General features: G+C 38.9%; 1 protein-coding gene across 11 annotated transcripts in view; it reads right to left on the bottom strand.

Moving 5' to 3' along the window:
* PBRM1 (polybromo 1) overlaps positions 1 to 13,927 on the bottom strand; it is a 114,128-nt gene that overhangs the window by 54,595 nt on the left and 45,606 nt on the right. For 6 of the 11 annotated variants that reach the window (XM_044921440.1, XM_044921449.1, XM_044921480.1 and 3 more), the window contains exons 13-16: positions 13,071 to 13,212; positions 11,841 to 11,938; positions 3,424 to 3,700; positions 1,416 to 1,521 (exon numbers count right to left, since the gene is read on the bottom strand). In XM_044921440.1, the coding sequence (XP_044777375.1) occupies positions 1,416 to 1,521; positions 3,424 to 3,700; positions 11,841 to 11,938; positions 13,071 to 13,212 (623 nt within the window). Of the gene's footprint in view, positions 1 to 1,415; positions 1,522 to 3,423; positions 3,701 to 9,642; positions 9,688 to 11,840; positions 11,939 to 13,070; positions 13,213 to 13,927 lie in introns of all 11 variants that reach the window. The other 5 variants (XM_044921445.1, XM_044921477.1, XM_044921469.1 and 2 more) reach the window with 1 other exon arrangement.

Raw genomic sequence — 13,927 nt, 5'->3', positions numbered from 1 at the left:
TGGGAAGTAAGTATGGCACACTCTTGAGAAATGCTGAGTAACTGGTACATACAGGGCTTTGTTGTACCAGTCTTCATATATGTTTGAAACGTTTCATAACACAAAATAGAGAAATGAAAAGGAAATCAACATTACACATTAAAATTTCCTTTCCCTAAACTTTAAAAAATATGTGTATTTATACATAGTTACTGTTAATTATCTATCATTGCCTAACTCAACTTACAAAATCACTTGTTTTTTAAAATCTTTTTAAATTTATTTTTCAATTTTTTAAAAAGATATATTTATTTCAGAGAGAGCATAGGCAAGTGGGGGGAGGGACAGAGGGAGAGAATCTCAAGCAGACACCCCCTCCCCCGCCCTCCGCTGAGCACAGAGCCCAAGGAAGCATGATTCCAGGACTGTAAGATTATGACTTGAGCTACAACCAACAGTCAGATGCTCAACCGACTGAACCATCCAGGCGCCCCTTAAATTTATTTTTTCAAAGTAATCTCTACACCCCATGTGGGGCTTGAACTCACAACCCCGAGATCAGGAGTTGCATGCTCTATTGACTGAGCCAGTCAGGCACCCCCTGGAATTAATTCTATTTTTAAAAGGCACTGTGTCCCTAAAAAGTAGAATAAAAGATTAACATTTCTGCAAACCTTCTGCATGCTTTTACAATTCTAAGAAAGGATAAATGCCTTAATGAGAAGGAATCATCACTTAGCAATAAATCATACCCCAAACTATTATAATATTCAGTTTATAGTCAATTCATATTAAAAAAAAAGGCAGGGTCTGTTTGTTTTCCCCCTTTCAGCAAATATAGTTCCAAAGAATATATAACAATACCATTGTAATTTGCTTGGTATTTATTTTATTTATATATTTTAAATAAGGCAGAAACCTCTTATTTAGTTCAATACTATTAACTGCTTTTGTTGTCTTTCCTATCCTCATAGTTCTAATAAAATCACCATCCAGAGACCACACTCAAAAGACAACGGAGTTAATTTACAGTACAGTGGCTGAGCATCTCTAATTCCTCAAATTCTGTCTAGGATCTGCAGCTGGGATTCACTTTTAATTCTAGTGCTCAGCAAACAAACATACAAAAAACCAAATCTGCCACTACACTCTTGCAGGCATAATATATAGAAAAAATATCTATTCTTACTACTTAATATTTACAAAATGTCCACAGCATTTAGAGAGTAAACAAAACCTCTGACTTTATAATCTGTTCCCCACATGCTTTCCACAGTTTAACTACTTAAAATACAGAGAGTGCTTGAGAGAAGGAAAAAACTCCCTGCTAGAGTGTGAGTTCAAACATATTCACCACTTAGTTAGATATTATTTCAGTGAATTAGTACTCTATCCTTGACAGACTAAACTGAGTAACAAGCGTGAGGCTGCCTTACTCAGCTTGAGTTTGGGAGAAGCCACATCGTCGTCATCAGGCAGCGGGCCCAGCTCTTTCCTTTTATCCTTGAGTAACTTCTCCAGGATGTGCGCATCGTTGTACACCTATATTCCATAAATATATTTAAAATTATTTTCTAAAAAACGTTCTATTGAAGTAGAACATGCATCTATAAAGAAGTTTTAAAAACACACATTAGCATAGTTGGGAACTAAAGACATAAAGCTTGAGATCACTAGAGAGCAACCAAATCGCATCTCTGCAGGGTGGGCCTCATCCTCAAATGGTTTGTTGTTTAAGCTTTCCAGGTGATTCTAATGTGCAGACATGCATGCTAAAGTTGGAGAACTACTGCAGCAGAATCACTGCAAGTTTTTACAGAAGTTCTAAAACATAATTACATGTGTTGCTTTCTTCATAAATCTCTCTTCCACTGGACCCTCAAGGTAGCAATCTTAGCTCAATAGGAAATAAAAAGTATATGATAGTTGGACAGCAATACCTCAAATATTGTTAAATGGGATTTAATATCAGTCTGAATTCACAATCTGGCCTCTGATCTGTGAAAAGCAACAATCCCTGGTTAGGATCTCTCTCTGAAGACGGAGCCAAGGGTGGTAATACGTAGTCAAGAACAAGGTTACTCACCTAATGGCCCGTATAGCTACACCTCGCTATGATAGAGGGCTTGATCACAAGTACCCTCAGTGCCTACTTTACTTTGTAATAGCAAGAAGAAAGGAAATACATGATATTAAAGTTATTTTATTTCTGGAAGATTTAAAGTAGATAAAGCAAACTCGAAAAGGTATATGCACCCTCATCCATGTTCACTGCAGCATTACTTACCATAAAAAAGATAGGGAAGCAACGTAAGTGTCCATCAATAGATGAATGGATAAACACACACACACACACACACAAGAATATTATTTAGCCATAAAAAAAGAATGAAATCTTGCCATTTGTGACAATACGGATGGACCACGAGGGCATTATGTTAGTTGAAATAAGTCAGAGAAAGACATACTGTATCATCTCACGTATATGTATATTCTGAAAAACCAAAACCAAAACCAAAAAACCCAAGCTCACAGATAGAGAACAGATCAGTGGTTGCCAGATGCAGAGGGTAGGGAATGGATGAAACGGATGAAGGGGGTCAAAAAGCACAAACTTCTAGATATAAAATAAGTAAGTCACAAGGATATAGTGTACAGCATGGTGACTATAGTTATTAATACTGTACTGCATATTTGAAAGTTGCTAAGAGAGTAGATCTTAAAAGTTTCATCACAAGAAAAAAAATTTTGTAACTATGCATAGTGACAGATGTTAACTAGACTTATTGTCATCACAGTGCAATATGTATAAATATCAAATCATGTTGTACACTTGAAATAATGTTACACATCAATTATACTTCAATAAAAAAATAGATACAGAATATGAAACAGAAAAAATATCAAAGAAGGAAGAATGTATTATAGCTACACTGATAAGGAACTGAAAATCAAGATACTTCATAACAAAATCAATTACTTAGAGGTGCCTTTCTGAGAACATCCTGATTCTTATATAATCATACCATTTTGTGGACTATCCCTGGAGAAGTATGGCTATTGCGCGTAGTAACAATGAGCAAAGATTTTCCTGTCACTGGCTTTCATTTGGGTGCTACGTGCTCTGCGTATGCTCTCTTGTTTAAATCCTACAATGGCCCTATCAGTATCTCAAGGGCACAGATAGGGAGAATGAGGCTCAGAAGAAGATAAGTCACTCACACGGGAACTGGCAGAGCAGGATTCAAATACAGGATGTCAGCTTACAGAGTATGAACTTCTAACCTTTGCAATGGATTGCCGTGTTAACAATTAAGAAAAGACAAAGCTAATCATTGAGAAGAGCAACCTAAGGGAGGGCCTCTAGATCCGGTCTCTCAAAATGCATTATGCTACCAGCACCCAAAAGAAAACGTGCCCACCCCAGGATTCCCACATCCTTACCTGGGAGCCCTCCTCGTTGTAGTGCCTGGCGTTCCGGAACATCAGTTTCATGTCTTCTATCATTCCCTCTTCCCCTGCATACTTGTCATTGCGGATGTTATGTTCAATTATTTTCAAATCCATTGGCTCCAATATGATTTTATAATAGTCAGGATAGTCCTTTTTGGATGGTTTAACCATAAATAGATCACAAAGTCTTCTGCCTGAACCTGGCTCACGAGCTTCAAGAACAACATTGAATAAGATTTTCATTCGCTGCTTTCTTATGTTCTTTTTACTGTTGAGGGGGGAGGTAGAAAAGGGGAGAAATGAAAAGAGGTTCAGTTTTCTTCATACAAGGATGAACATGAAATGAAAAATTAATCATGTTTCGGAAGGTGCTTCATAATGATAATTTATTGATTACATATGCCACAAACACAGTAAACATGCTGGCAGCTATAAGCAAATATAGGAGAATTTCCAAATAGTTAAAACATAGTAACTCTGGGCGCCTGGGTGGCTCAGATGGTTGGGCGTCTGCCTTCGGCTCAGGTCATGATCTCAGGGTCCTGGGATCGAGTCCCGCATCGGGCTCCCTGCTCTTTGGGAGCCTGCTTCTCCCTCTGCCTCTCTCTCTCTGTCTCTAATGAATAAATAAATAAAGTCTTTAAAAAAAAAAAAAAAAAAAAAAAAACATAGTAACTCTGGCAGGAGCAGCCAATGAACACCAGACAAACCTGTTTAGAATATTTATGAAATGCAATGCTTGAAAACAAACTTCTCTAACACCCAAAGAAAATGAAATTCTGTTATCAGTTGAAATATGTTTTTTTTTTAAGAACATAGCAAAAATGAGAGTAAAATTACTGATTCCCTGTTACTAACAGTCCCCACTTCAAAAAACTAAAACCAAACACACAAAAAGAGAATGTGCCATCTCTTAAGACAACCACTCTGAACATCTGCATATCCTGGTTACCAGGAAAGAAAGGGAGGCTATCTGCAAGACTAGAGTCTCTACAGTCGGAATAAGTCTCTCTTGCATTTATCTTGTCTAGGTCAGTCCCTGCTTCCTCCAGCTCCATGGGCATTATTCCAACATCCCAACCTAGCTTAAGGAATAAATGCTCTGTGGTTCACCTGAACTTAATTTTCATCCTTGAATGTGAGTCCCTGTCTTGTTCTCCAAATTCTCCCAGTGAGATGTGACACTAAGCAACAGATGTGCGTGGTGTGGAACCAAGTCAAGGGACCACAGATTAGAATCCAAGTTAAAAAGGAGCCCAAGAGAACAGACAGGCTGTCTCCTATTTGTTGAGGAAAGTGGCTCAGAGAGGATAAATGAGTTGCCAAGGTGAGTTGTCCAGTGAATTATTAGAAGAGATAATCTTCCAGCATGATTTCTGGCCCACTATTTGCATGCTTTCAAGACAATGATAAATTCTAACCAGACTCAAGCCAGCAGTCTCCAGATGAACACTCAGGTAGGTAATAAAAAGAAATGATTTATGACTTAATTTCTATTCAATAAACATTTATAATGTCATATAATGTAGTACTTAGAGATAAGTATTTTTTATGTTTCCTGTCTTATAAATGGAAGGAAGTTCATTTCTGAAGCAAACAATGTGGCTAAATGGGTCTCCTAGTCCAGGGACTCACTCTACTGCTGGATCATAAAGAGGCCAAAGGCCAGATATTTTCTCTCCAAAGTTCAAAATATGCTTTTTTTAAAAAAGAAACAAAACCCCAATAAAGAATTAATTAACAGACAAGAAATATCTTTCTTTAAGTCAAGCTTTTAAAATGTGTCAGAAATGCCTATCTTCCAAGCCTGATGGAGCTAAGACAGCCTGATAGTGGTCAGTTAGGAGGGAAAAAGGACCTCCGTTTCCTGTGCCTTCACTCAGACTGCTCATTTCCCTTGGGTAATCTTAAGTGGCTCCAGGATCATTTCTGTCATTTTCTCCTCTTAGTATTTTTGTGTCTCTATGTCAAGTAAGTAATTGTTAGATATGTTAGGAGAAGTTTCATTCAGTGGGAACGATTTCCCCAAAGAGGCATCTGGGTGCACTGGTGTGAGAGCAAGAGTCCTCTCAGTCCAGGACTCAGTAGGTGGATAATGGAAGGGGAACTTGGAACAGAGCTCCAAACCACAGAGCTCCACATGCAGGCAGAGATTAGAACACAGATGACGTTAACCTTCAAGAAGCCTCTAAAGAAAAATTTCCGAATCTGAATTTGACATCACAGAAATCTATGCTTAAAACTACTAAAGATAGTTAAGGTTTCTTTAGATCTCACTTGTGGGGGTCAAACTATAAAATGAAAACTCAGAAATCCCATTGTGAACCTGTGAGCTTAAAAAAATCTCTCCAATAATCAACTCAAAATGAAATCGCTCCTCAATCCAAGAATATCACACGCAACTATTCAAGGTTTCTTTCTTGGTCCAGGTAAGCTCTCTTCCCTTCCTAGTTCCAGTATATCACCCCCAATCATCACTGGACTTTTCTGTATGAAGCTACAAATACTCTACAAATCTGAGAGTGGGTCTAGGGCAGATTTTTAGGAGTTTTTTTAAAGAGGAGGGAAAGCTTTTTTACGGAATTTTAGGGAAAATGCCAACAAAGTAAAAGAATGGAGAGTGGGATAGCTCTGACACCAAGCAGCTTTGAATGGGACATATCCAAAATGTGAAATCTGGGGGCTCCTGGGTGGCTCAGTTGGTCAAGTATCTGCCTTCGGCTCAGGTCATGATCCTGAGCTCCAGAAACTGAGCCCCGCATTGGGGTCCCTACTCAGCGGAGTCTGCTTCTCCCTCTGCCCCTCCCCCTGCTTGTGATTTCTCTCTCTCAAATAAATAAAATCTTTTTTAAAAAATGTGAAATCTGAATTTATTTAAGAGACTGCTCTAATAAGTGAAATGTATTGTTTTAGGACTTTTTTTTTTATTCATGTGACAGAGAGATAGAGAGAGAGAGGGAATATGAGCAGGGGAGAGAGGCAGAGGGAGAGGGAGAAGCAAACTCCTCGCTGAGCCAGGAGCCTGATATGGGGCTCGATCCCAGGACCCTGAGATCATGCCCTGAGCTGAAGGCAGACGCTTAACCATCTGAGCCACCCAGGTGCCCCTGTTTTAGGACTTTTATTACCAATAGTATCCTCTCCCCATTTGTATCATTTATTCACTCTTTAAGAGTAATGTGTAACTGGTTTCCATCCTCAAAGGCAAGCAAAACTTTTGTTGTTAGGGTCACTTACAACCTTCTCTGAACTGGGTAAACCCAGTTTTGTTATTTTGTTGACATCTTTCCTGATCCTTACATTGCCTTTGACACTGAGAACTACTGGCCCATTAGTTTTAATCTGGCTATCAGAAAAAAACTGAGTTAAATTTCAGACTCTTCTATAACAACTATATTAGCTTGGGTGGTTGGTGTATTTGCTCTATCTTTGTCCAATATGGATGCCGAACTTTATTATATCTGGGACTTTTGAAAGCAACTTCAAATACTTTCTGAAATGAGATAAGAATTACAAAAAGTTAGAAACCATATTCCCCTAATTGGTACTTTCTGTTTACTGTTTTCAATGTCACTTTGCTTTTCAGATTCTTCTTAGAACCCCTCTATGTATCTTACCTGTCTCCTCTCCCACACCACTAACTGTAAGTAGTTTGTTTACTCCTCCCCATTTTGGAAAAAGTACATTAATCTCAGACCTTGTAACTGGCATACTCACTCTTCTTTTTTTAATCAGCACCTTTAAATATACTGAAGTAAAATATATGTTAAGGGAGTTCAAAACCAGGCCTGTTTATTTTTGTGCACTTATGGGTGCCACACTTAAGGGGACACCAATTCAGGTAATAGGCACTGTTATAATAAATATGCAGCTCTAGAATTTTATGGGAGATGGGCCATGAAGGGTTCTGTGCTAACAAAATCATTATATTACAGTGATTTTCCAACAAATGAAAGTGTCTTGAGAAATGGGTGCTTTTTCTAGCTTGCACAAAAGCTAGAAGCTACAAGAGGCTCTGTTCTGAATCTGATTTTCCAGGGCCAGCACTACCACCATTCTCCTGACTCCCAACCCAGCTTGAAACACGGCAATCACTGTCACTTTTTGCTTCTCTTAGTTTATCACCAAGTTTTAGAGGAACCTCCGAAGCCCTTCTGGATCTCATCTTTCCTTTCAATTTTTCATGCCACAGTGTTAGTCCTCACCCTCATACTTTGTGGCTGACTATATTCTCAAATGTCCTTAACATTATACTTCCTCTGAAGCTATGATTTGTTATTATATGTATTCACATTTGCATATATACACACGAAATTCCCATTTATGGTTATAGCTAACACTTCTACCACGTGCCAGGGGCTGTACTAGTAAAGCACTATATGTGTGACGTCATTTAATCCTCAAGCTCTAAGAACCAGGTACACTTACTATCCCAACTTTGCAGCTGGAAAACTGGAGGATTACAAGGGTCAAGCAAATACTTAAGGTCATAAAGTGAGCAATCAGAACTAAGACCTGAATCAGCTGATAATCACTAGGCTGCTTTTATGATGTCCCTCCCTTTCCCAAAAGTCGGCACTTACCGTGGGCCTCTCTACCCTGTTCATAGGCTCCCAGGTCTCCCAGCATTTAACTCCCTTATCCTAGAGTTTCGGTGGTGTCTGCTGTTAAGCTAAGTAAACCCAAAGGTTCTCTCCTTTACCAGGCTGGCTACATTCACTGCATCTTCAAGTCTTCAAGGAATAAAACCTTTTAATAAATAAAACCTTTTAATAAATAATAAACCTTTTCTAATGAGTTTCCCAGACTAGTAACAGAGGACTAAAAACAAAATGAAATCTACTGAGCCTTGACGTCAACAGGAACTACTTCCAGAAAATAATCAGAGTTGGATTTTGAGTACTAACTGCACCTAGGCCCAGTTCTAAGGGCTTTAAACACATCAACCACCCAGGTCCTCACGATGATCTTACATAGGTATAGTTATCGACTCTTTTTTCAGATGAGGAAATTGAGATGAGGCTCAAATCACAGAGCTAATTAGAATAACTAGGATTTGAACTTGGGCAGTTAGGTTCTAAGAGCTTGGGGTTATACTACTACTCCAGATGCCCCACATTTCTATTTCTACTATTACCGAGAGTTAGTATCATACACACTATGAATGATGTAAGAGAAATATAACCCATGGTCTTTTTCTTAAATTTGTGACCTAAGAAAATCTTTCTGAAGGAAAATATTAGGAAGAAGATAATTGATAACGCAGTAATTTTGTAGAGTGGACTGCATATGGGAGAAACATGCAGATAACTTTATAACATCTAACTTGCAAAGAAAAGCATGATGGGAAATCATACTTCCTAAAGCTCTTTGGGCAGTCATATATGTAGTTCTATAAAACTACACAAGTGTGTACCTTGTGCAATTATTCTATGACATTGCTCCCACATAATTTGTTTTCAACCTGCCTTTCTTCCTGGCCAGTAAGTTCCTGGCACGTGGAGGTGATGCCTAAACACTTTCCTTTACAGCCTGTGAGAGCGGAGTCTGGTGTTCCACAAGCAATTGACACTCCACGAACGCCAGAAGGCTAAGGTGAAAATAAAAGCACCACGCAATGATGACTAGGACTATAACATGGCAACTCATAGGCTGTTTTAAAAATCATAAGTGACATGCAAAAGAATGGATGCTTTCAAAGAAATAAAACATGGGCAAGATCAGAGACTGACAAAATGTATTCATGCTCGAGAAGCACTAACCCAATGCACAGGTGCCAACTCAGGCTGATATCACCTGGACTGTCAACATTGGTTTTGATCCCTCCACCATCCCCAATGTGTAAAAGACATCCCTGAAAGGGCATCAGCATCTGCCAGCCTCTGGACACTGCTGATGCCATCCTATTCTCAGCCGCTACCTTCTGTTGCACAAGCACAACCACAATGACTGGTGAGAGGGCTTGCGGCTGCTGGCAAAGCTAGCAACAAATAAAGGCTTCAGAACATATCGAGGCGAACTAATTCTGAATTTATTCTACCAACTATACTTCTAAACTATACTATTTTCTTTATTCATAAAAACAACTGGCACCCAAATGAAAGCTTATTTCACATGCTTAAGACTTCACTTTTCACCTAATCAGTACTGACCATGCCACAGAAGTTATACTTTTAAAAATACGTTTATGCATAAAAAAGGACTGCACACCTGGAGAGCCTCCTGAGACCCAACATCTCACTGTCAAGAGTGTTCCTGGGAAAGCAGAAACAAACATTACATGTGAAGAGAAACAAAACAAGCAACATTGGAGGGTCATGTACAAACCAAATACGGTTGAGAAAAAAAGAGGATTATTCAATCCAAAGGATAAAAGATATTAAGAATACTTGGAACATTTTAACATGGATGACAGCAGGTAGACTTTTGGGGAAAGGGGTGGGGGAGAAGAATGCACTCCCGGAATGAAGATAACATACATTAATATTTTTCACACTCTTTGATATTAAAAAAATAAGGCAAAGATAGAATCCACACAGTATTTAGGAGTTAAGTGGTACTTGTAAAACCTGGCCCTGACTTCACTGGACAAGCTGAATTTAACCTACCAGGCAGCTGTATTTGCCTGAATTCCGGAAAAGTCTATTTCTTATTAGCAAAACCTAACATAACGAGCTACCTTCTAAAAGGCTCGTTAATGTTTCTTTCTTTGCCACACAGTTCAAAGCACAGATAGGACTTGCTTCTCTCAACCTCTTAATGTCCACTCATGCCTGTATTTCAAAACCAGGTATGTTCTTTTATTGCTTTAGCTATGATTTATATTTGTTCTTCTCTTATTTGTGTTTTTCACTTTATTATTCAAAACACTTCCTAGGAAACCTGTTCACAGAGACATTTTATCTGAAGTAGGATTTTATGATTTCAACAACATAATACTTAGTTTTCTTGTTGCGGGAGGTTTTAGAGTAGTAACTTCCCTGTGATTTACTTGGGTTGCCCCACCAACTACAAGCCACAGAGACAGAGAGGTCATTAAGGATCTCGCCTGGGCTAATGCTTCCTCAGAACTGTTGAAAGGCTCAACTAGTTTCAGATCTCTCTTTCCATTCAGTGTTGGCACTAACTGTACCATCACTTTTGCCTCCATTACCTTCTTTTGTCTTAGAAGTTTTTATCTTTGATGGGTGACTGATCTGGAAAACACAGGTGATGCTGTAGTAGAGTTATATAATTACACTCAAAGATGTCCTTGATTTGATGTCTCTGATCTGGTTTCACATTTTTCTCCGTTGTCCCTGGTATAACAAGGAATTAAGAACTTGGAAGGATGAAATTCATAGGCCAGTAATGGAGGAGACTCACATCTCAGGGTATACCAATCAACTTAGTTACCATGGCATAGCACAGCAGTTACTCTCAAAACTAAAAAATTTTTCCCAAATGCTATTTATAAGAGGAAAAGATAGGGCAGCTTCTCTTTCGTAAACCACTTTTTTAAATCCTCTGATCTTAGTGGATCTATTAATGCATGAACAAAACAGTGTCAACAGTTACTAGTGACTCCTACATTCAACTCTGGATCTGTGCCCGCTACTAGTGATTAGCTTATTTCTTGTTTACGGTGTTCTCCCTGGAGCAACCAATGCTACAAAGATGGTGAGACAGTTAAGGCTGAGGGAGAACATGGTGTTCCACAAAGAGTGAGCCAGAGAAACTCTGTGTGGGAGGCGTAGACAAAAGAGATGTTCTTGCAGGATTCTTTATAGGAGTCCAGCCTCAGAGTCTTACAGTGAGGTGCCCTTCCACAGAACCCATGAGAGAAAGGAAGGGTGAGGGAAGTTCGGAGAAAGATTAGAAAGAGAAAAACCAAACATCTAGCTTAGCATTTTATGAACTACAAGAAGTTATGACGTAGTTGTCTGCAATCTGACATCCTTAAAATGGCAACTAAAGATCAGATTAATAAGGAAAAACAAAGACACAGGAGTATGAGCGACTGACTTCACTGCAGTGATAGTACTGAAATGTTTTGCGATTCACCACGTAGAAATTACCGAAATTAGATTTAAGTGGCACTCCTGAAATGCCACATGAAAGCAAAATGGCCCAGATAGCCAACAGAGTAACATGCTTTGCCGAGCCCCATAAGTAGCTATCACTTTCATCCACGTGGTCTACAGCCATTATGGCCCTTGGACCAACAGCAGTGCTGTTTTATCTGAAGTAGGATTTTATGATTTTATGATTTCAACTCACAAATGAATTCTAACAGAAAATCTGTTAGCAAATAATTAGAGCTTATAAGAGAATTCATACCTGACAGCTTAAAAACACATTTTTTCTGCACTTATCAAAAACAAAATAATAGACACAGAGCTGTCTCCATCTAGGAGAAGAATACGTACCTTTTTCTTTTGGCGCTACCAGCATCAGAGGTGGCTGAAGAAATCATGCTGTCTCCATCCTCAATGTCGTCCCTCCTGGCAAGCTCCTTCTTCTTTGCCTGAAACAGAGCAGACCCTGGAGTCAAGCTCACCCTGCTGAATGCTCCTAGAATATATGAATTAATATTAAAGAGCTAGACATATCAGATTCTCTTAGAAAAATACAACCACATGTAAGATGCACAAAATTAAAGAGTCAGTAAACATTTTCAATAACCCAGTTTAACAAAAGCTTGCATGACCTACAGAAAAGTAGGTTAAAAACTGGATCCAGAGGGTTGAGGAATCAACACTAGCTCAACTGTAAGACTACAACGGCACCAGCTTGTTGAAAGCGCTGAGGCAAGTTGTAGGGGTGTCCTGCCATTTTTAGGTGAAGCCAACTAAAGATAGTCTTTGATACCCTGGACTTCTTCAGCGATGGTGTGGCGAAGAAGAAAGTTTAATGTGAGAGGTGAAAAGAAGATCTACTTTCAACACATGCATTTTTAAAGACCTTCTGCCAAACAGCTGAAAGTCCAACCATTACGGACTCAGGGAACGCATGCACAGCACTGAAAGGCAATACGTGAAATGTGCAGCACCAATGTCAGGATCGACTACACAGTGAAGATTCTCCAGGGTTATCTAAAATTGATTCTGTTGCTTCCTTGCTCTGAGATTCTCTTTCCAGAAAGATTCTACCCAAAACTGACAGACACAATTTGTATTTCATATCTATGCCTTTCTTCAAAACCCCTAGATCACCCATGACTCCCCGTGCCCACTAAGATGTGCTCTCAGAAAGGATCTGATAAATTCTTGAACACTGTACAATGATTAATTAGCTTTAAGATGTTCTTTCTCCTAGGACCAATGTACCTTAACAGACACAAGTCTAGAACCAAAGAAATAAAATCTAAATGATAGAGTATCATCTGTGACTGGAGGGAAACTTCCTGAGGACCCTAAAATGACTCCCCAGGCACAAATCCCTGCTCCTCCCACTCACAAAGCTAACCCAGTCTAAATTATTATTTCTACTCTACATGGTCCTGACAACTCTAAAAAAAATATTCAGCAGTACTTGTGGTTGAAATAAATGATGTGATATTGCTGGGAGAAATCACACATCTTAGAAGTACACACTCAAAGTTTGTAAAATTATTTCAATTATACATACCACAGCTAAGCAAATCCCAGGAATCATACCTGCATGACCTGCTGCAACTTCAGAACTCGCTTGTAGATGGCTGAATTGGGAACATTATAGCGTTTGGCATTTTCAAACATTAAATTCAGATCACACTCCAAATGATCCAAAGTTTCATATTCTTGGTTCTTTAGCTTTGTTCTGTGAAAGACAAACACATGACTACAATTTACCTTTACGAAAATGATGAAACACCCTTACTGAAAATCTAGTACAAAAATCCTAACAAGCACTAGCTGACCTCTTTACTTGTGATACTGACGAGAAGCCTAGAAGGGACACCTTCAAGACAGAAAGGAGGCAAAAGCACCATTGTATTTAGGCAGTATGACAGTCTACCTGAAAATCCAGAAGAACAAAACACTATAAGAAGTAATAAGAGGGGCGCCTGGGTGGCTCAGTTGGTTAAGCGACTGCCTTCGGCTCAGGTCATGATCCTGGAGTCCCGGGATCGAGTCCCGCATCTGGCTCCCTGCTCGGTAGGGAGTCTGCTTCTCCCTCTGACCCTCCCCCCTCTCATGCTCTCTGTCTCTCACTCTCTCTCTCAAATAAATAAATAAAATCTTTAAAAAAAAAAAAAAAAAAGAAGTAATAAGAGGACCTAAGTGCCAAGGTGGTCAATTACAAAGCAAATATATTAGCAACAACCCTAATGGAAAACCTCTGTTAGTGGTTAACATGCAAACCCCAGAAAGAGAAAAAAAAAAATCAGGGAGGTTTTAAGATACCTTAATGAAGAACCATGGTGATCTAGCCTCTTCATGAAGGTTAATGAAAAGAGAATGTACTCACAATACCACGAAAGGGTGTATATATATATATATATATATATATATATATATATATATATATATAT

This window comes from Neomonachus schauinslandi, chromosome 1 (genome assembly GCF_002201575.2).
Source record: "Neomonachus schauinslandi chromosome 1, ASM220157v2, whole genome shotgun sequence".
Classification (NCBI taxonomy): Eukaryota; Metazoa; Chordata; class Mammalia; order Carnivora; family Phocidae; genus Neomonachus; species Neomonachus schauinslandi.
This window is presented reverse-complemented; position numbering and strand designations above follow the sequence as displayed.